Below are 23395 nucleotides of genomic sequence, written 5' to 3' on the forward strand. Positions count from 1 at the left end.
CACTACAGTACTACACACACTGACCCCGGCACTATACATACACGCACTGACACCACAGTACTACACACACTGACCCCCACAGTATACATACACACACTGACACTACAGCGCTTGACGCTCACACTCAAAATGACTCCATTATGTTGCGTTACATTTATTTATATAGTGCCAGTAGATTCCGTAGCGTTGTTAAATGATTTAAAGTTAGAGACATACACTCTGAGGCTATAGTATATACACACTCACATACACTACCCCCCACCTCGTGGAGACGCTGCTACCTTCTGCTTCTTCACCCTCAGCTTTCCTGCGGGGGCCGCACGGTGAGGAGAGTGCCGTGTATTACGTGACCCCGCTGGCCGCCTCGCGGCACCCGCAGGAAAGCATAGGGGGCCAGATTGATGATGGCAGCCCTGCAAGAGGCTTGGACACCAGGAATGGGTTTGTCGAGCCCTGTTGTTATCTATCATTTATTGGTGGAGATCAGAGATATGCCGTCACGCGTCGTGGTTGGGGTGTCTGTGCTCATGGACACCCCTGCACCGTGTTAAGGTATTTATAATTCCGTTTCTGTTCCTTCATACATAGTGTGTACTTAATGATCGCTTTGGGAGATGGATCTCAAACTTCTAAGTAGACTAGCTCATTCTTTTAATAGTCGGTTTTATTGAACAATAAAAATAATGGATGATGTCATGAAACCTTTTTTTTTTTGTTTTTTTTTATGCGCCAACCGTTAAGTATAATCTGGACTCGTCCAATACAGATGCCGCTGCCAGCCAAGGAGTCCTGGCCAGTTTCTTCAACAGTCTCCTGCATAAAAAGACAGGGTCCCCAGGCAGTCCGTGGGGGCCGCCACACAGACCGCACAAAGATCAGTCTGGGGGGGCACCCACGCAGACCGCACAAGGGTCAGTCCGGGGGGGCACCCACGCAGACCGCACAAGGATCAGTCCAGGGGGGCACCCACGCAGACCGCACAAGGGTCAGTCCGGGGGGCCGCCACACAGAACGCACAAGGATCAGCCAAAAAAAACAGGTATGAATGTATGGAGCTTGATGCTCATCAAGATAATTTAATTAAACTCATACTATTCTCACTTTTCAATGCCAAAGAGAGCGTTCCTTGGGTGGTGGACGATTATCTGGGTTATCGGGTGAGCTTTAGATTTCTTTTTAATTTAGCACTTTTGTTTTTTAAAGAGAATATTTAATTTCTGAAAAGTGCAGCGTTTCTGCAGCCCCAGTTTCTGTGCCTTTTTATTTGTTTTATTGTTTAAGCATATATTCAGTTATTTGTGTAGATAACCGAGACTATGAATTGGTGTGATACTGAATTTTTTTTTTCTTGGCCGCAGGACAGATACCATCATCCAGGACGAGCTGGACAGGAGGACCCGCCGACAGGACACTGTGTTAGGCCTGGTTCTATGTAGAAGAAGAGTTGGCTGATCTCCTCGGACGGCTTAAAGCATAAAATAATAACAAACTGATGTAACCCAGGCGGCTCTGCACACAGTAGATACTGTTCACTTTCCTCCCCTGATCTTCGGATGCGTTGATTGTTCTGGATCCCTGCCAAGCGAGGAGTGACTCTAAATTCTCTACCCCCTTAAAAATGAGAGAGGTGCTGTGGCATTGGGATCATCCCGACCCACCCAATGTCCCAATGCCATTCGGATGCGTAGAAAATCAACCATGTTGTTTTGTAGACTGAGGGTGTTTTGTTATCAGTATATAATTATCTATTCATTAAAATCATTGATGGACGTATTAACGCATAGAAGAAACGTTGCAGAATTTGGTGAATAAATGCTGCGGCAAATTCAATTTGCAACCACGCATGGCTGCGGTGTCATTATTGGCGTGGTGTAATTTAGGGGATCTCCTCCAGGAACGGGTAGTGGGGGGGGTCGTTACAGCATAACAGCTTGGATGTTGGAATAGAGATTTGCTATAAACTTGGGTGAGGAATTTGTCCCCCCCCCCATCCTGCCACACATTTGCTGGTTATTGCGGGAATGAAAGGGTCTTGTATGGGCAATTTATGACTTCTTTTATGTTGATTGTCACGGACGAAAGTAAAAATGCATTACAAATAGACTCATCGCCCACGATGTGCCCTTTCGATGTGCCCGCTTTATACCGCTGGCTCCCCCGGCTTCCCCGTTACACCGAGTGGTCTGAGCGTTACTGGGATCTGCTGCTTCAGTGTCACTTTGCGCCGGTCTCAGATTTGGTTTGCTCTCCCATGTATTACGGTTTCAGATATTTGATTCAATTACAGCTCCCAAAATGACAGGGACAGCAAACATAGCGTCAGCGTGCCGGGGAAACGCCGCCAATCGGTGACCCCCAAAAGAAAATGAAAATGGCTAGAATATAATAGAAATGCTGTGGACTGCGCTGTGTAAAATCATAATGGTCTCACTTTGTTCACCATTAGAGTATAAATAACCTCTAATAGTTCATATACTTTTTATTCTACAGAAAATGTTAGATTACCTCAAGGAGAAAAAGGATGCTGGGTTATCCAGAGCTTGTCTGGACTGATGCAGTCGTGCAGGTGAGAGAGCGTAAGGGCAACAATATCCCGACTCTCGTAAGCGCTCTAATTTCTCCTACTTGGCAAAGGTCATGCTGGGATTCTGAAGGTCAATCTTTTTTAATTCACAGCGTCCTTGATTTGAATGCATTTGAAAGACAGAACAAAGCAGAAGGCCTTGGGATGGTAACAGAGGAAGGCACTCGTGAGTATCCGTGTAGGAGAGTAAACGCCGGTCCTTCTTGAAGAGCAGTCATGATAAATGCCCCTTGAAATTATTGACAAAGATTCTGTAATATAAACTGTTTGGATGTTCTTCTGGGTAGAGTGTAATGTGTTCAGCCTACATGTAACAAGCGAGGAGCGGTAATTTAAGCGTGAGACCGTCATCTTACGCTGTGACAATTGGCCATATGTGTCACTTAATGAAGTCATTAAACGGTCATTTGGAGAGCGAGTTCGATGGCTTGTCACAATTACTTTCGAATTTACTTTTATGCTAAAAATATACCCATGTGTTAATCCATCAGTTTTATTCTTCGAAAGCAACACCATCTCTCCTATAAGTAATTTATTTCTGGGATTAGGAAGCAATTCTGTATTTGCAACGTGGATGCTATGGTCGGTTGTTGTGCGCTTCTCTAAATTCCATGTTGTAGTAAACATAATCAATGCATATACATTCGGAAACGTTCCATGTATGTTTGGCACTGGGATCAGTGACCACTTTTAATGTTTTATCATTTGTTTCTGTGGTGGAAGCTCGTTCTGGCAGCCTTGAGAGCAGGAGAAGACCAATGCCATCACCTACTTGAGTTAAAATAGCCTGTCACTATTTCTAAAACATTAACGCTAACTGGAAAGCAGAAAGTACGGAGCCTAGACAGTTGTACGTAAAGTAAATTGTTATTTTTAGCACTTAACTTTTATGGCTTAACTGTCATTTTACTCACCGCTTCTCCATCTCTCTCTTTCTGCCGTGTTCGCTGTGAAGTCATTGTCCGGGAAAGGGGAAAGTGATATTTGTGGTTTTAGATTCTTCTAGAATTAGGTTTCATTTCAACCATATGATCCAAGTTTGATGTCACGCTGCAGGCGCCATGCTGTTTCACTCTGTAAAGCGGTTGAGAATGTTTAATCTGGTTAGCATGGCGCTGTGGACATTAATTAGCTATTAAATGTGTCACTAAATATTCTTTCCTTTCATTTGTTTTCCCTTCATATTATATTTTCCTTACTATACATAATACCATCCATGCAGCTGCTTAAATTACAGACAAAGGAGACCCTCCGCATTTGTGTTTTCCCATCGCGTTTTCCTGTGCTGTAATGATAATAATGGTGTAGTGATGTTTGAAATTGTAATTTGTGGTAGAGGCTTCAGCTTCTGGAATCTAAGGAACATAGAGCAAGATCTCAACATCCATCGAACAAGAGCGTTTAAACATGATTGCTAATGATGTCAAAACAAATGTTTGTTCCAGGGGAGAAGGTTCTACAGAATGATGAGTTCACACGAGACCTCTTCAGGTTCCTTCAGCTTCTGTGTGAAGGTCATAACAACGGTAAGAAGCGCATATGCTTGCATTCTTTCCATGGCTTGTTTTCCAAGCGTAATTGAGGTTTGTTTTTTTACCCCGTTGAGGATAAACGATTGCATAGATATTGTGGACCTGGCTTGCTCGTTACATTACACTTTGTAGAGTACCAGAGAACTCTGTAGCATTTTCCGGTCTAAAAAAAAAAAGCCACTGTTTATCCGACCAATGCTTTGTCTTTGTGTCGCTCAGATGTGATTATCATGACGAGAGTTTATCATGTTTTGCGTTTGTGTATCAATGTGACCCGAAGTCCTTGTGATGCAGCATCAGATTAATCATAGCACCAGACCTGACTCTTCCAAGAGTGCAGGAGTGCAAGCTGGTGTCAAGCAGGCGCACACATCATCTTCTCTAAACCAGTACCAAGACATTTGTCTGTGTTTCTCAATGCTTTGTCTTTCGTTATGAATTAGGAATAGTCAATAGATTTGTGCGAATGCACAACACATTTTGTTTCCTGCCTTTTAAGAGAGAAAGCAAAATGTGTTGTCTCTCAATGTCTCCCGGTCTTCTTTACCAGCCGCTTCCATGTACCTGTCTCCTTTTCCACAGCCCTTTTTCTCCTCTTGATTCTTCCTATTCTTCAGCCTTCTTTCTTTATTCCCTTCTCCCCAATAGCAGCTCTGTAAACCTGGCCTCCCCGGAGCCTCCACACACCCTCTATCCATGGACTCCTTAGTGCCGTCACTCCCTTATTCTGCATTATTCTTATGATGAATATACAGTATATACTTAAATATTTTGATACCAAGAGATGAGGAATACTATGAGACATGTATTCAGGATAAGGTCATCACACCTGTCTTAGATGAATAATGGGAGCGATAAGATAATGGTTTGATTCCTGTTTAATAAAATGTTAATGATGTTCTCTCAGACTTTCAGAATTTTTCTCTGAACTCAGATGGGCAACACAACCACAGTTAACATCATCATTAGCACGGTGGATTATCTTCTTCGCCTCCAGGTAATGTAAAAATATACTGTGACATGCCTAGATACAGTTTGTCATATGGCGCTTGTGGGTAACATTCTTCCGTCTAGAATCATAGAACATGCTTGGGTGCCTGTATCGGGAAACAAGGGAGAATAGATCCAACACACGCAAAGCTATATGGTAGAATTTCTGGACTAGGTGTTTGGGATTGTCTCCTCGACATGCCAGTCTGTCCACAAAGGCTTGGACTGGGGCTTACGAGTATTGGGGACATCTCAGCCAGCAAGTCCCCAAGTATTTCTATCCGACCACTAGATTTTTCTGCAGGTTTTCACAGTGGGCATGCATTCAGAATTCTGAGCGTTTTCACGGTTTCATCCTAGCTAGGAAACTCTCTGCAGTAAAGATAATGAAGTGGAAAGAAGTTACGCCGGCACAAAAAAACCCGAAATGTATCTGAACAAGGAGCGGAACCTTCCATAACTCTTCACTGATTTGGCATGTTTCATCAACAGGTTTATTGTGGTTTGGCCTCGGCTCATACAATAGGAATCTGATTCCCTGTATAATGCATGGGAATATTTTACATCTGCTGCTGTTTAGCATCAGAAATGTGACTTTGTTACAGTAAACGAGAAACAAGTGTCTCATTTGGAGAATCTTTTCTTGCATTATTTTGAGATGGATTTCATATTATGAAACCAATAATTGGTGCGAGGGAGTTTGTAGATAGTATTTGTTACCTGGGAGAACTTTTTATTTATCTGTAGAACATGAAGACTCTTATTTTTCTATTCCAGCCATTGGTAGGATTGGTATTTGGTTAGTGGTAATCTTTTTTTGTTGACCAGTAGTTGCCATGCACTTGGTCTCTTTTTATTAATCTTTAAAAGCTATATGTTAGAAGAGTTCAGGGCCGAGATATGTGTGTTTCTTGCACCGCCTAGCAGGACCAAACTTAAAAATGAAATGACCGGCCGCTGAAAAGCCATGTATGTGCGGCTGTCTGTTAGATGAATTCCGGCGCACACAACACTGTTTTTGCTCTCGCACTAAGGAGCCGGATCCTCCGCGGTAAAGGTGGGAGACCGATGCCATCCACCACCTGCCCACTGGGCCTTCACATGGTTTGCAAGATGGTTTGGCCCCGGTGGAAAATCTTGATAAAACCTGGTATATACTGCCAACTAAAGTTATAAAAAAATCATAAAATGTACGATTTCAGAGACGCTGGTCCACTGATTGGTGGAATTGCGTGAAACTGTGCATTGTGTTCTGGAGAGCACTAACTCGATTCCGTGACCCATTTAGGCTTCAGTTGATGTTAATGGTGGTGGAAGTGATGTGCCTGATGTAACCGCTGCACTTTCTCTTCAGGAATCTATCGGTGACTTTTACTGGTCTTACTCCGTCACAACTTCCCCAAATCCCTGGCTGTGACCAAACAAATCTTCAATTCACTTACAGAATATATTCAGGTAAGAAAATCCAGAGAGCATTATTCTGGTTTTTAGTCACAATTGCAGGGCTCAGAGTGTTCGTAGTGGTGTGGTAGAAATACATGATGTGCGAGCTGGTAACACACTGTGTGTAAGGGGGGTTGATGAAACAATGTTGTTGTATAGTTTTACCTGTTGACTGATAAACCTCATAGAACGGTGGCTGGCAGAGCAGACAGTAGCTGGTGCAGCCGGACAATATGTGGATATTATTAAGGGCATGTTTAATGTTGTTAAAGAACGTACATTTTAGGATTCTCGGCTTACGAGTTAATGCTGTAAAATCAGAACCGAGGATATGCTGTAGTGTTACAGAATGGTTGATCTAAAAAGTGTGCTTATTGGGCTAATGTCATTAAAGATCTTTGTTTTAATGGCATTGAGCAGAGTTACACTGAAACGGGACATGCTGGGTCTTCACAGTGTTCTGGTGCATTCTAGTTCATGTTTGAGGTTATATTAAGTTAATACCTGAGCCTCGGCCTTCCTAACTTTAGCCTTCATCACAAACAAAGCATCCCAAAGTAGTCCGAGCCCTCAGATCCGAGATTGGGTCATACTGTCTAACACAAGCTTTATCTTACACCTGAGGTACATTATGAAGGCTGTACATTATACAGGATCAGCCAAGCTCTTCGCTCAGCGGAAGCTCGCTGGGGTGGGACCTTTCTAATGTCTAGCAAAGTCAAGGCGTTTAAAATGCAGCTGTCCTGGGGGCGTGGTCTGGATGGCGAACTGAACGGTCGCAAGGTGCAGGAGCTCCGCGTTTAGCCAGCTTTTCAGCATTCTATCAGCATCCATCGGTGGCTATTTCCACCTTGTTGCTTCAACCTGGTTGTCCCACACACGTCGGGTCACCGCACGAAAAAATCCACGAAAATGCCAAACTTTTTCGAGCGGAAAATCTGGAAAAAGCACGCACCTCGTTTGTCGGGCCTACCTCGTGATCAAGAGGAGGACTCGGACGCATCCACTGGACCTACCTTGTCTTCCCGCTCCAGGCCTTCCTCTCCATCGGATGCCCAACATGCCGACTTGGGCCAAGACACACACGCACTCACCTCACACACCATGAAGTCGCTCTTACGCGAGATGCGGGAACAACTCCGTCAAGACATCCAGGACATTGCTAATTCCATCCGTCGCGACCTGGGTGGCCTGGGTGACCGCACAGATCAACTGGAGAGGCGCATGGAGGAATTCGCCGACGCTCATAACACCCTCGCGGATGATCACACAGCACTTAAATCGGAGATAGCACATCTCCAGACGAAAGTGATGGACCTGGAGGACCGTTCCCGGAGGAACAATATACGCCTACGAGGCATTCCAGAGGACATAGGCCAAGAGGCCTTGCAGGATTTCGTTCTGGACCTCTTCAAACATCTTCTGGGAGAAGGTAATAACGCTGACATACGCCTAGACAGACTGCACCGGGCCGCGAGGCCTAAAGCACTCTCCTTGAAATCCCCTAGGGACGTCTTGACTAGGGTGCATTTTTATGATGTAAAGGAAAAGATAATGCAGGCGGCCAGACGTAAACTTGATCTCCCTCCCTGCTTTCAGCACATCATGCTTCTAACCGACCTCTCCCAACTTACCCTCCAGCGTCTTCGCTCCGGTGATGGGCCTCTTGAGATCTCACCAAATCTCCTACAGATGGGGTTATCCCATCCGCCTCATCGTGGTCAGAGATGGCTCCGCAACTTCCATCCACACCCCGGAGGACGGCTTGGCTCTGCTGCGTAAATGGGGCATCGACCCGGCTGCTGATCCGGTTTCACCGGCGCCTGATGTCGCGACAGAAAAGATCTCCCTGCAGAAAAAATTGAAGAGGGACTGGTCCGCGAAAACTTGAATCCCCACGCTTCTCTCCGGGACGGTAACCTCTTGATTTTTCCATGTTGGGGCTCCTGCTGCCACCAAGGCCTGGAGCGGGTCGACCACGAGGCCTTTTTTTTTTTTTTTTTTTTTATTATTATTTTAAACCTTTTTTTATATATGCCATTATTTATTATATGCTCATATGCTTATTTATTATATGCTCATATCTCATTGGAATTTTTTTTTATTTTTCACACGTTTTACTGTTTTGATTTTTCACACACGTGCGCTTCACTCATTTTTTATATTTTTCTCGATGGCCCCCGGCTACTCCGGAGTCATTTGGGCGTTTCCCATTCGTTAGGCCCGGCTCTGCCTTGTTCGAGTCTGTGACCCTTAGTGCCTCATCAGTGGGCCATAGTTGTGTTTCCCCCCTGGGGAGTAGTTAACCAACACTGCATACTTCATGACACTTTTTTTTTCTTTTACATACACAGATCTATATCGCTTTTGCACACATGGTTTTTTTCATTTTTTTTTTTTTTTTTTTTTTGCACATATACACGCACATCTTCCTCGGGTCCCTATAGGCGGCCACGTTGTGTCACACGGTTTTTGGCTACGCGGCCTTCCGCTGGATGTGTCGATTTCACTTGCACCTCTCCACCCCCCTAGTGCTATTTACTTCTTTAGCACGCCTTTTCCATCGCGGTATTTGGTGATGCCTTCTTTTTTTTTTGTGAATATACTTTCGTCTCTACGTCATTTGGTACTGTCTGGTCGGGTGTGGTCGTCCATATGTCGCTATCGCTTGCTCCATTCTGGGGGAATGTCTCCCCTGCGGGTCTTAGTTCACGTTTATTTTGCCCCTTTTTTTTTACACTTTATACTCATGGCTGAATTAATCTTACTTTCTATAAACGCCAAGGGCCTCAACACCCCCCAGAAGAGGAACTCCTTGTGGTCTGAAGTTAAGTCACATAAAGCCAACATCGTATGTGTCCAAGAAACCCATTTCAAAAAGTCTAGCACGGTTAATTTATTTTCCAAACGCTTCCCTTGGCAATACCATTCTATGGCCACCTCTAAAAAGGCGGGAGTCTCGCTTCTATTTTCCAACACCCTCTCATTTTCCTTGATACGTAAATGCCCTGACCCGCAGGGACGCTACCTCATCTTGGTGTGCGACATTAATTCTGTCCGATACACTATAGCCTCTTTTTATGCCCCTAACACCTCCCAGACTCAATTTTTCAGTTCGTTTTTATCTAAACTGGATGCTTTAAAACAGGGTCAGGTCATCCTATGTGGTGACTTGAATGCTGCGCTCTCTCCCCGACTGGACAGCTCCACCTTTCGTCGCTCCACACACACCTCCCGCGCACATACGCTGGGCTCCACTATGTCCTCTCTATTACACTCCAATCAACTATTTGACGCCTGGAGGGTCCTACACCCTTCTGAACGCGATTACACCTATTACTCCGCACCACACACATCATATTCTCGTATAGACTACATTTTTCTGGACAAATTTACTCTCCAATCGGTCAAGGCGTGCTCCATAGGGTCCATATCCTGGTTCCGACCATGCCCCACTTATACTTACCCTAGCGCTTTCTTTTCCTATCTCGGGCAGAGGTAGTTGGCGCCTTAATGATAGCTTGCTGTCCCATCCGGCGCACAAGGAACAAATTCAGACGCATCTTACTAATTATTTTCTTGACAACACCTCTCCTGATTCCTCTGCGGAGACGGTCTGGAATGCTCATAAAGCAGTCATGCGTGGCCGGCTGATCAGTCTGGCCTCCCACGTTAAGAAACAACACCTCGCTGATAAAACTTCCCTGCTTATGCAACTCCACGACTCTGAGACCCTGCACAAACGCCACCCGACTGATTCCTTATTGCACAAACGCTCAAACGCCTTAAATCCCAATTATCGGAAATTAACGCACGCTCAACGGCGTATATGCTGATGAAGCTTAAACAAAAGTTTTATGCAAAAGGCAATAAAGCTGACTCTCTTTTGGCCAGAAAACTTAAGCACACTACTTCTTTGTCCCGCCCTTCTCACATCCTTGACGCTACGGGTCGTGAGATTCGCAACCCTTCTCAGATGGTTGAGACTTTCGCTACCTACTACCCCAAAAATAGAATCTACACACTTACCTACCCTCACACCTGAGACATCTGAGCCTCTCGCCATGCCTATAGAGTTGAGGGAGATTGAACGAGCTGTGTGCCAGCTTCAAAAGGGCACAGCCCCGGGTCCGGATGGATTCATTGCCTCGTATTACCGTTCTTTCTTACCTACTTTAGGGCCTCATTTACTTTCTCTTTTTCGCTCCTTTATGTCGTCTGGCATTATCCCCTCTGAGAACCTTAGGGCGCACGTAGTTAGGTTGCCTAAACCTGGTAAGCCACCCACTGTCTGCCCTAATTTCCGTCCCATTTCACTCCTCAACACCGACCTCAAGATTTACGCAAAAATTCTAGCGAATAGACTGGCCCCCCTATTGCCCTCCCTCCTGCACCCCGATCAGGTCGGATTTGTTTTGGGTCGGCAGCCTTCCGACAATACCCGCAAGTTTTTGAGTTCCCTTTGGGATGCAGCCACACATAAACGCCCCAGCCTCTTTATTTCTTTCGACGCGGAAAAGGCGTTCGATAGACTTCATTGGCAATTTCTGTCGCGTGTTCTATACAAATTTAATCTTCCCCCTCCATTTATTCAAGCGGTCCTAGCACTCTACACGTCTCCCACCGCTTGCATTTCGATGATGGGTTTCCTCTCCTCCCCGTTTTCCATCATGAACGGTACCCGGCAGGGATGCCCCTTATCCCCCTTACTTTATACGCTCGCACTCGAACCCTTAGCGGCCAACATTTGCTCGGACCCCCTGATCTCTGGTTTTCCGTTAGCTAATGGCGACACTAGCAAGCTCGGACTGTTTGCGGATGACATTCTGGCGTCGGTCACTTCCCCGGAGCGATCCCTCCCCGCTCTTTTTTCTCAATTCTCTCACTACTCTAAAGTCTCCTATCACTCTATCAACATTTCTAAGACGCAGGCGATGTGTCTCCATCTGGACCCGGGTAGCAAGGCTCGTCTCTCCGCCGCTTACAAGTTTGAGTGGAGGTCCTCCCACCTTTCCTACTTGGGTATCCGCTTACCTAAGTCATTGCACGACGTAAACACTCTCAATTTAGTGAGGGTCTGGGACTCCGTGAGGAGGGATATTATTAGGTGGCGTGGCTATGAGCTCTCTTGGTTGGGCAGGGTGAATGCCTTAAAAATGACAGCCCTCCCGAAGCTACTTTATGTGCTTCGGACGGTTCCGGTTAAACCCCCAAGGGGGCTCCTTCATTCTATTCAGAAGTTTTTTGTTTCTTTCACGTATGTCCGGAGTAGGTCCAGAGTTGCGAATCGTACCCGTTATGTGCACCGCCTTCAAGGTGGCCTTGGCGTCCCACACATAGAATCTTACCACGAGGCTTGCATTCTTGCACAAACACTTCCCTTTCTTTCACCCACCCGCCCTCCCATTTGGACTGTACAGGAAAATAGTGCCATATCTCCTTTCACTATTGACCAACTATTGTGGCTACCCCGCCCTAAGCGCCCGCGCCTTCTACCTCTGCCCCCGACAACTAGGCACACCATTGACACCTGGGACAGGGTGGCCAAGCGATTTCCTACTCTGCACCGCCTCACACGTCTCACTCCTTTACGGACCCTGGAACTGCTCATCCCTGATTTTACAATCTCCCATTGGGTCCGCCCTGGTCTCTCCACGTTGGGAGACCTTTACACAGACAGGGTTTTGCTCCCCTTCTCACACTTCACTTCTATACACGGTGTCCCTCGGCGGGACTTCTTCCGTTACCTTCAGCTCCGTCATAAGCTGGGCTCTCTGCCTTCCCCCGTGTGTCACTCTACCCTGTTTTTCCAGCAATTGGCTTCTCTGCGTGACTCGGCTCCCAGGTTTCAAGGGGCCATCTCCATCTGGTATTCACTGTTAATAGCCCGTTTCTCTGCCCGTAAATTGCCTCATATGCTTGCCTGGGAAAAGGAGCTGCGCACGGAATTCCCTTTGGAGTCCTGGCTGGAGGCGGAGGAGGCGATGCGGGGGGTCACCCACTGCACCAACCACCTGGAGCTTCAAAAGAAGCTCAGCTGCCGCTGGTATCTCACCCCGGTTCGTCTCTCACACATGTGGCCCACCCAATCCAAACTTTGCTGGAGAGGTTGTGGACACTCGGGGTCTATGCTTCACATATGGTTCAGCTGTCCAGTCCTGAAGCCGCTTTGGGCGGAAATATTCACCCTGTTACGTCGCATTTTTCATTGCCCTTTTGATTTTCTCCCGGAATTTGCGTTACTTCATTTATTTCCCGACCCTATCCCTCCCTCGACTCGTAAACTTCTTATACACGTTCTCATTGCTACTAAACTGTGTATTGCTAAACGATGGAGGGAGCCTCTCCCCCCTGCCCTCGCCGAGATAGTTGGCACGGTTGAAAGACACAGGGTTTTGGAAAAAATGTCTCACGACTCGTCATGCACCTCACACTTATACACGAAAATCTGGGCCCCCCGGCTCTCTAGTCAGGTCCTTTCTAACTATATTTGATTGTATGTTTGCGACCACGCCCGACCAGTACCTTGGCATATTGGTATTTTGCCACTTTCATATGTATCGCCCTCTGTTCCGCTCGGAGCAGGAGCTCTACTGTACACTTTGTCTGTAGGACGTCTCACACGCTCATTACTATCACGGTCCTGCGGTCTCACCCGCATGCCATATCACCGATTTGTTCTTGTGACTTTTTTTTTCTTTTTGTTACTTTTCTTTATGCTTTCGTGAACATTTGTTTTCCGCATCTCCATACCACTCACGATGCCTATTCTACGATGCATTACAAGTGTTCGCGCACCAGTTGCATTATTGTTGCTAGATATGTTTTGAAAACCTATCAAATTTGTCGTCAGTTTCGTCTCTGATGTACGCTTTGATCTGCTGAGGAGGGTCACTCTTTTTTTCGTTACTTTTTCCTTTTTTATTTTGTCTATTCTCATCATGCTGCTCGTGTGTTTATATTCCCGTCCTGCGTGACGGCTGTTATTTGTCTTTTGTGACATGTGCCCCCTCATTTGTATCATGACTCTGACGAATAAAAACTTTTTTAAATCGTAAATAAAATGCAGCTGTCCTGCCGCCTGTCTCTTCAGGCTCAGAAAGGTGAGAGGATCCCCTGAAACTGGCTGGATGTTCATCGCGGGAGGGCAGCAGTATTTTCGTTGAGATCTGCTCATCATTTATGCGAATGATTCACAGTAGGGAGCAATAACCTTTTATAGTTATCAACCATTTTAACCGTCTTTAAATACTGTTCATATTGTCTTGGATCTGCTGAATGATCACTTGGTGATTAGTAATCTGATTAAACCCCCACTAGTAATCTCCAACCGTCTTTGTTAAGAAATGGTTGAGCGTACAGATCTCTGTGATTGGGGGCCGCTGCTCTGTGTTTAATCTGTATCCAGGAGGCCTGGCGCACACACCAGAGCGTCGGCTCGGCTGCCAGAAACTCGCTTTCTTGGAATTCTCAGAGGGATCTCTTCTTGATGTGTGCAATCTGCGCGTAACAGCCATGGCTGTGTCTGTGTTCTGCTGCAAGTTAACCGTTGTTCCTAGAACAACGACCTCCGATAGTCCCTGGACTGACTGGGGACCCCCACGATCGTCCACAGCACCAGAGATATGCGTCCCTCTTGGAGAAGAGGGTGAAACTGGCCCCCCGGGTCCGTCAGAAGCGACGGAAAAACCGGAAGGGCCAACGGATCCCGAATAGACATCTCCAGCAGAGCAGGGAACCAGGGCTGCGCATGCCAGAGCGGAGTCACCAGAACCAAGGAGCCTCCTGCGCGCCGAAGAAAGTGGACGACCCGAGGAATCAGGGCGAAGGGGGGAAAAGCATAAGCGCCGGATACTGACCAAATCTGGGTGAAGGCGTCCGTCGCCAAGGCCTTCGGATCTGGAACTCCCTTAGCTGGCGACGCGAAGAGGTCTAGGTGTAGAGGCCCTCGGAGACGCAGGATGTCCTGGAAAACCCGCGGGTGAAGCCTCCAGTCGCTTGCATCTCTCCAATGTCTTGAGAAGCAGTCTGCTAACAGGTTCTCCGGACCCAGAAGGTATTCCGCTTGCAGAGTGATGTTGCGAGAGAGACAAAAATCGAAGATGCCTTTCGTCAACTCTGTAAGGAGCTTGGAACGCGTACCTCCTAGGCGGTTGATGTACCGCACCGCCGAGATGTTGTCCATTCGGAGAAGGAGGCAGCAATCGGATCGGTCCCTTGCAAAGCTGCGGATAGCGAACGACCCCGCAATTAGCTCCAGACAGTTGATATGGAGTGATCGTTCCTCCAGCGACCAAGAGCCTCCCGTTGCCTCGGTGAGGGAGGCTGCGCCCCAGCCCAGCAAACTGGCGTCGGACTCCAGGATGAAATCGGGCTGGGACCCGAAAATCGTAGGAAGGAAGAGAGCGAAGGTGTTGCGCCTTCAAGCGCTGGAGAGTCCGGTAATGCAATGGAGCTGGAAAAATGGCCTGAATGGATGCTGAAAGCAGACCCACCACTCGATCCAGCATGCGACGCGAGCAAACCTCCTTCCGCAAGAGGACACGGATCTCCTTCCGAATCGTCACTATCTTGGATCTTGGTAGACGAAGCATGGCCGCCTTTGAATCTATGATGAACCCCAGGAACTGAATCCGTTGACGTGGAACCAACTCGGACTTGAGCGTGTTGACGATGAAGCCCAACTGATGTAGCGTCTGAACCACAAAATCCATCTGTCCCTGGAGGAGATTCCGACACCTGGAGAAAAGAAGAATGTCGTCGAGGTAAAAAGTACAAGTAATCCCCCGAGAGCGGAAGAAAGCCATCACCGGCTTGGGGAGCTTCGTAAAGCACCAGGGGGCCGATCTGAGGCCGAAGGGAAGAGATCTGAATTGCCAAAGTTGATCGCCCCAGAGGAACTGAAGGAACTGTCTGTGTTCCGGGTGGATAGGGTCGGGAAGGTAGGCGTCCTTGAGGTCTAATCTCATGAACCAATCCCCTTCGGACATAAGGTCCCGTAAAAGGTGAATACCCTCCATCTTGAAGTGGCGGTAAGCCACAAACGCGTTGAGGGACCTGAGATTTATCACAGGGCGAAATTCTCCGGAGCTTTTCCGAACTAGGAACACGGAACTGAGGAAAGAGACGGGACCCCTGGACCCCTGGGGAGACACAAAATCTATCAGATAGCTGCGAACCGTTTGGAGGATCCAAGGGTCTGACGTAATCCGCACCCAGTTGCGTAAAAAACGGGAGATCCTGCCAGCAACCTGTGGATGGGAAGAGAGACCTGAAACATCTGTACTCACCGAACCCTGAGCGTCCTCTGGGGAAACCGGTAGACGCTCTGCCTCTGCTGCCTTCTCGCTGTGGAAACGGTCCCAGTTGAAAAGACGGTTGGACGGTTGAGTCTGCTGGGGGTATCTGGAGCCTTGGTAGGAGGAACGGCTGGCGACCCGGCCCTGCGGTCGTCCAGCCCTGGCGGAAAAACGAGGGGCTGGCTGGAATACCTTCCTCATGGAGAGCTTGGCTTTATTCCACGAAGACAGGAGGGAAACATGCTGATTAAGCTCTTTGACAAAGGCGTCGCCAAAAAGCATTCCGTTGGCAGCTGCTCCCAAGTCCTTGGAGCCCAGTTCCGCAAGCCCAGGGTCCATACGGAGCAAAGCCGCCTTATGCCGTTCCGTGGCAACGACGACGTTAGCGTTTCCCAGAAGGCAAACAATCCGACCCCAATCCCGGACAAGTTTGGGATCCAGGGGAGAAGTCTGGAGATAAACCCTATCCGCTAGAGACAGAATCTGGGTAATGGGACCTACGAGATCCAGGATTTTATCCTGGGCGGATTTAAGACCCTGCTCCAAACCCTTCCTAGGATCGCGCCTAGCGGACAAAAGGACGAGAATATTAGGGTCAAGCTCAGGTGTGAGAGCCACCTTGTCGGGAATGCAGGGACGAGGACATTCTGCCCGGAGTTTATTGCGAACCTCCTTAGGTAAAGGTTTACGCAGCCATTTATGAATATACAATGCAATGTGCTCTGGAGGAGCCCATTCAGTAGCCCTGGGGTGGCGCATTGTGGTGGGATCAAATAGGGCAGTGCCGGAGGGGTCTACGACCGGGAGGTCAGTAGAAGTAGAGGCAGAGTCGGGGGTAACCGAGGGACCTCCGGAGTGATGGGGTTCATTCAGGTGGGGTTCCTCCACCAAACACTCACGTATGTATCGTGAGTCCAAAGTCCTGGACGAGGCCAGGTTAATTGAAGCCTCAGAATTATCGGAACCCTCTGCCTGCCATTTGTCTATGATGGGAGAGAGGGAGTTGGAGGGACTCCTCATCCCCAGCGACATGACGCCCGGAGAGGAGGGATTTGTCAGAAGTTTTAGGGCGTTTGGCAGGAGCCTTGCCCTTGCCCGCCGATGCACTGTTGCCCTTCCAGGGGCTCAGCCTGAGAAATATATATATGTGTGTATATGAGACAGGGACTCAGCCTGCCGAAAGCCAATAATGATAATGGCCCTCAAGTATAAATTGTGTGAGCAGCAGGGGCTCAGCCTGTATAGATATGACAGGGACTCAGCCTGTCTGAAGCCAGTAGCAATAAAGGCTCCAATAGTCTCTGAGGCACACAGAAGAAATGTACGCACAAATTCAGGGGCTCAGCCTGATTGAAATAGTGAGACCTGCAAGAAAAAACGAAGGTTCTGTAAGGAAAAATGAGGTGACAACAGTAAAAATCAGAAAACAAGACACAGTGGCGTCCAAATCCCGAAAACGCTAGATCCGGACGCCCCAAACAGCATGGCCGCCGAAAACGGCAGCAATGTATATATAGGGAAACCAAGATGGCCGTTGCCACAATAAAACCGTGAAAAAAAAACCATAATGGCTGCCGTGAGGCAACGAGGGAGGAGAACTCCGGAAAGCCCGCAAAACCAAAAAAACGCCGGCAAGGGAGACGCCGGCACACAGAAACGCCGGTAGAAGATCGAAAAGCGGGTAAGGAGGGAGCGGAACAGACCGCGGCAATCCGGAGGGGTAAAAAGAGAATATATATGAGGAAAATAAAGGGGGGGGCGAGATGGAAGGGGGAAAGTAAAAAAGGGCAGCAATGCTGGGGAAAATGCACCTATAAGCCGAAGAATATGTATATATATATAATTATCAACGGTTCTCAGCGGTCGAAAGAGGAAGTGGAAGGACTGGCTAGGGTTTATATACCTTCTGAAGGATGTTTATTGGTTGTTTTTTCTTTATCAGTATTTCTTTCTTTGCTGCTATTGGTGAGAAGTAAAGGAAGATATGCAAAATAGAAAGCCTCCTGTCTTGCCTTAAAATTGTGTTTATTATGGCAAAGATGTACTTAGTGGGGATAGACCATGGAGAAGAGGAGTGGAGATAGTCACCCGGTGTGCTTATTACTTCATTTGCTTTGGGTTTTGCTGAAGAGAGCACTTGAAGATCCCACGAGTGACCCGTTTCCTGTGTCTCTGTTGTATTATGTTGTATTAAGTTGTATTATGTTGTAATAACGGTCTCTTGCTCTTGCAGGGAAACCGTGCATTGGAAACCAGCAGAGCTTGGCACACAGTCGACTTTGGGATGCTGTGGTCGGTTTCCTCCACGTCTTTGCAGACATGCAAATGAAACTCTCGCAGGTAACCAAGACATCGCTTAACAGAAGTTCTGCCACTTGAGACACGCGTGTGTATATGTTTTAACCAAATGTAAGTGAATTGGTATTTACCCAAAAAACGATCACATCTTTGTGTGCCGAGATACCGTGCTAAACCAGTCACTAAGAGTAAAAAAAATATGTTCTAATAGAAATAATTTGACTGGGCTAACTGGGCTCTTCATAGCCATGATTCCATTGAGCCATTGATGGGCGCTTGTGCTATATTTCCATTTTTCTTAAAACAATGAACAATCAATGAGTTGACTGTTGTGCAGACCCATTGCTAAGGAGGTATGCGGGGGGCTGGGGTCCCAGTCTTTTAGGGTCATCTCACAGCCTGGGAGGGTGGTGCAGTCATTCAGCAACATGAAGAATCAGTTTGCAGCGGGCCATAAAACTTATGTGTGTTTGTGGGATGAGCGCACATAGGTTCATGAATGTATGGGAGATGTGACTGGTGATGTCTGCTACAGGGTGAAGCCCTGATATCTCCCCTGACTGCGTGTTTGTTAATGGTGGTAGGTCACGTAATTTTCACACCAGACCCTTTGAGGTTCAGTTGCTTTTGAGAACATGCAGGTGCGCGTGACGTTAAGTTCTGTGAGTTGTAGGCAAGGTCATGTGAGTTGCTTGGTTGAATTGAATTTAGCTGGACAGTGTTTAGACGAGCGGTTCCCAAGCCAGCTCTTAATGCCACTAACGGGGTAAGATGAACGAGATGCCAAATTGTATTGTAACCGGTAAGGGGGGGGGTGTTTAAAAACCCTGTCAAGTTTTGCATTCTATAGTATTAATAAAACAACGTGGAATATTAACAATTACCGGTAATTTGTCATGAATTTCCTACATGCAAACAACTTGTAACATAATACAAAGAGGGAAAATAACCAAATCAAATAAAAGTACCAATCTATGTTAGATTCTACCAAACAAGTGGTTATTTTCAGGGTTTCCTCACCCTGGGTGCTTTCTGTAAATACGTAGTAATGTTTAGAGGGATTTCCTAATTGGGATCGGTATAAGTGACTCCTTAATGACCGTGTTTGAGAAAGCAAGTGTTTGAGCTGCAGATTTGGAAGAAACATTAATGGTCCTCTAATCTGTCTTGTGGTGTGTGTGTGTGTGTGTATGTGTGTGTGTGTGTATGTATGTGTGTGTGTGTGTGTATATATATATATATATGTGTGTGTGTGTATATAATTGTACAGCTCTACTTAGAAAAGCTTTTGACAGAATACATGTTTAATGGTATTTTCTGCCTGAAAATCTCAACAGGATTTAACTTGATGATGTAGCTGATATTCTACACGGTTTCAGTCTACATATGAATGAAATGTAATTAAACGAGCATTGTGAGTAGATTTCCCCATAGAACTCTCTACGTTATGATATTGTTTAGGAAGAAGCTTATTTTTTTTAATAAGGAGGGCTACTCTATATCTCTTTTCCAGAAAACCCTGCGATTACTGTGGTCAACAATAAGCCGCGCCCATTATGGGAGGCTGAGGTATATAACTAGATCTTTGTAAATATGTGCTTTTATATAATGCAAGTCATTGCGCTAAGAACTTTGTGAGATTTGGATCACACGCATCCATATCGTCCATATGTGGGTCGGCCGGGGATCGGATCGAGCATTAGATGGCCGTCCCTACTAACGCTGTACTCCTTGTGATGGGAATCATGTGCAGGAGCTCAGGGGTCCCAGATAAGATCAGGCCAGGTGCTTGGCGAGTTCCTATGATCCTGTGGGCTTACTTCTTACACGGCAGCCTGTCCCACGACAGGACATGTTCATTCTTTGGCTTAGACCTCCGAAGTATTGCTTCGCTGCAATTTGCAAGTCAAAATATGTTGAAATTAAAAAATGTGCCTAACATTTGAGAGAAAACCCATGTCAATTAGATTTGAAATGTGAGGTCCATTTAATCTCACCTGTTCATAGCTGGAGCCGCTAGTCAAATAGGTCATAGTATTTATTTAAATATGTTTTTTTTATTACAATAGATGGGACATTGTTCTAACATATATGCTGATATTAAAATGCTTTCCCGATCCAGAGATGCCGGTTATGCTGGTAGAAATGATATTTAATGTGTCATTGTATGCACAAAGGCTACGGTTTTTATTTTTGGTTGCTTTCAGACAGAGGCTTGGAGAATTGCCCCGCCAAAGCAGTTCCAGCTATAAACAACTTCCTAGATGCTTACAGCATAATACTGTCACTATCTCTAATCTTCTAGGATTCCAGCCAAATTGAGCTGCTGAAGGAGCTGTTGGACCTTCTGCAGGACATGGTGGTGATGCTCCCGTCACTTCTAGAAGGTCGGTTTCTGTAACATGCACACTACTGTTTGGCTTAGTGACATCATATCATCCGGTAGCTTATGTCACAGACACACACCAAAAGTGTTAGGGGACCCACCTCCACTTTAATTTTTTCCAGTTTAAAACAGAAAAACGGTGTCCAATATAAACAAAAAACTATGTTTGCGCAAACAAACTCAGAAAATGTGCACGTAAATGTCTGATACTGGTTCCAGTCGGTGCCTTTTTAAAGTGAGGAGTGCATTGGTGCTCTTCTCTGTCCCGCGGTGAAGTGGCCCAAACAAGGGCGTTCTAAAGAGTATGCTGAGCTTCAGGAACGTCTCTGCCAGCTCTCCCTATGTCACATGTATCCGTTGCTATTAGCCAAAAGGCAGACGAGCAATTTTGTTGCAGGAATTGCTTCTAATACGTCTTTTAACTCCATTGCAAAAAGAAACATTTGTTTCAAATCTCATTGCTTCTAAAGACTGCTGGGTACTTCCCCAAAAAGGATAATACGAGGGAAATGGTAATAAACGCAGCCGCATCCCCAGAGAGCTTACCGTGCAGTTATTCTTCCCCAAGGTCTCTGTTTGGTCTGTAGATCTTCAGCGTTTGAGCATCATTCCTCATAACCTAATTTCTTCTCCGCCATTTGAATATAAAGTGCTGAGCTCCAGATTATGGATGTATAACCAGCTGCCCCTTCTGAGAAAGCAAAATCAAATCCTATCTAATTAGCATAGTACTAAATGTATTGACATATATTAGAAAATGTATTCACATATATTTTGCATTTTAATGTACAGTTTACCGGTTCAATCTTCTGACAAAGGACTATTGTTATTCTGTAAAGTCCGACAAATGCTCAGTCTGCAGTTCATTTTGTTTTATTCATGGTCCTTGCAGGCAATGTGGTAAATGGAACCATCGGCAAACAAATGGTAGACACCCTTGCGGAATCGTCAAGCAATGTGGAAATGATCTTGAAGTTCTTTGATATGTTCTTGAAATCGAAAGATCTAACGAGCTCTGATGCGTTCAAAGAGTACGATCCGGAAGGAAAAGGCATCATATCCAAAAAAGAATTCCAGAAGGCCATGGAGGGCCAGAAGCAATATACACAGTCCGAAATTGAATTCCTCCTTTCCTGTGCCGAGGCGGATGAAAATGATATGTTTAACTATGTTGAATTTGTAGATAGATTTCACGAACCGGCAAAGGACATCGGGTTCAACGTAGCTGTTCTGTTGACTAACCTCTCCGAACATATGCCGAACGATTCCCGACTCCAGTGTCTGCTAGATCCCGCAAATAGCGTACTGAGTTACTTCTCTCCGTACCTTGGACGTATTGAGATCATGGGCGGAGCCAAAAGGATAGAAAGAGTTTACTTTGAGATCAGCGAGTCAAGCCGGACACAATGGGAGAAGCCCCAAGTCAAGGAGTCCAAGAGACAGTTCATATTTGATGTGGTCAATGAAGGTGGAGAGCAGGAGAAGATGGAATTGTTTGTTAACTTCTGTGAAGACACCATATTTGAGATGCAGTTGGCCTCCCAAATCTCTGAGTCTGATGCAGCTGAGCGGCCCGAGGAAGAAGAGGATGAGGAATCTCACCACGTGATGGAAGTTGGAGAAGAGAAAGAAGAAGCCGAGTCTCTTGAATCTTCTTCTGCTTTCATCATAGCTTGCGCAGCGCTTAAAAAGAACACGTCCAGTTTCCTGAAAATGTTGACTTTAAAAAATGTCGGCAAGCAGTTCCGGAAAGTGAAAAAAAATGACCATAAAGGAACTAGTGAAGGTCTTCTTCTCATTTTTCTGGATGCTGTTTCAATTTGTATTTACTATAGTATGGGGAGTATTTCAGATACTGTGGAGCACAGTTTTCGGAGGAGGCTTAGTAGAAGGGGCCAAAAATATTAAAGTCACCAAACTATTGGGAGATATGCCCGATCCAACGCAGTTTGGAATCCACGACGATGTCCTGGACACTGAAAAAGCAGATGCCTCGGAACATGGCTCGTCCGCAGAACTCACGCATCTTCTAAAAGGAGAAAAAGGAGATGCAGAGATGTCGGATGTATTTGGCATACATTCGAAAAAAGAAGGTTCGAAGCACGGCCATGACGTTGGGCTCGGCGACTTCTCTGAGGTTGTACATGCAGAGAGTACCACCAGTTTAGAAAGTGCCGTCCATAAGAAGAGAAAAGCTCTTGTAAGTAATTGATATGAATTTTTTTATTTGTAGTATATGTTTAATTGTACTAAAAATAATGTGAATTGTAAAGACTTTCCGGGCAAGAGCACGATGGGCAGCATTTGACTCCAGTGTGCTGAAACCCAAACTATACCGTGAAAGGGGGATTTGGTCTCCGTTATCAACACGAACGCTCACATAACCCAGGCTTCACTCAGTTGAAGCAAACGTGCATATCGGGTATGCCAATATAACAATCGTTCAGTTTGGGTGGTAGAAGTCCGTATGTTTAAGCTCTTGCGGTAGGAATTGTAATATTAGTCATCGAGCCCCCGCATGCACACAGTTCATAGAGAGCCTTGGCTATAAACACGACGTCATTTGCTGATCTACTTATATACCGTATTGGCTTGGATATAGGCCGCCCCCGTATATAGGCCGCACCCTAAAAGTTTGGTGCTTTTTTAAAGAAAAAGTTTTTTTTCTTTAAAAAAGCACCAAAAAAACATGCTGCCACTCTGTCTCCCCCCCCCGAGATATGCTGCCACTGCCCCCCTGAGATATGCTGCCACTGTAATCCCCCCCCCGAGATATGCTGCCACTGTCCTTTTCCTCCTCCCCCCCTTGAGATATGCTGCCACTGTCCCCCCCCCCGAGATATGCTGCCACTGTCCCCCTCCT

General features: G+C 46.3%; 2 protein-coding genes across 2 annotated transcripts; both read left to right on the plus strand.

The window, feature by feature from the left end:
* Window positions 1-2469: 2469 nt before the first annotated feature.
* On the plus strand, window positions 2470-5114 carry LOC128505193 (ryanodine receptor 3-like). The gene is made up of 5 exons (XM_053475503.1): window positions 2470-2566; window positions 2677-2750; window positions 3540-3556; window positions 4029-4110; window positions 5024-5114. Exons 1-5 carry the CDS (start codon window positions 2553-2555, stop codon window positions 5071-5073), a joined length of 237 nt encoding a protein of 78 aa, XP_053331478.1. The 5' UTR covers window positions 2470-2552; the 3' UTR covers window positions 5074-5114.
* A 12795-nt stretch (window positions 5115-17909) lies between these two features.
* On the plus strand, window positions 17910-22744 carry LOC128504390 (ryanodine receptor 3-like). The gene is made up of 5 exons (XM_053474423.1): window positions 17910-18000; window positions 18082-18188; window positions 20452-20533; window positions 21425-22318; window positions 22368-22744. Exons 1-5 carry the CDS (start codon window positions 17910-17912, stop codon window positions 22742-22744), a joined length of 1551 nt encoding a protein of 516 aa, XP_053330398.1.
* The last annotated feature ends 651 nt before the right edge of the window (window positions 22745-23395 follow it).

The sequence above is a fragment of the Spea bombifrons genome, chromosome 9 (genome assembly GCF_027358695.1).
Source record: "Spea bombifrons isolate aSpeBom1 chromosome 9, aSpeBom1.2.pri, whole genome shotgun sequence".
Taxonomy (NCBI): Eukaryota; Metazoa; Chordata; class Amphibia; order Anura; family Pelobatidae; genus Spea; species Spea bombifrons.

What these genes read in the sequence shown, in the direction of transcription:
- LOC128504390 (XM_053474423.1), top strand. Translation starts at nt 17,910, where the DNA reads ATGGAGAAGAGGAGTGGAGATAGTCACCCGGTGTGCTTATTACTTCAT. An exon ending in AGCACTTGAAGATCCCACGA is followed by an intron (nt 18,001 to 18,081) that starts GTGACCCGTTTC and finishes TTGCTCTTGCAG; the next exon opens with GGAAACCGTGCATTGGAAAC. An exon ending in TGCAAATGAAACTCTCGCAG is followed by an intron (nt 18,189 to 20,451) that starts GTAACCAAGACA and finishes CTAATCTTCTAG; the next exon opens with GATTCCAGCCAAATTGAGCT.
- LOC128505193 (XM_053475503.1), top strand. An exon ending in GTGTGAAGGTCATAACAACG is followed by an intron (nt 4,111 to 5,023) that starts GTAAGAAGCGCA and finishes ATGTTCTCTCAG; the next exon opens with ACTTTCAGAATTTTTCTCTG.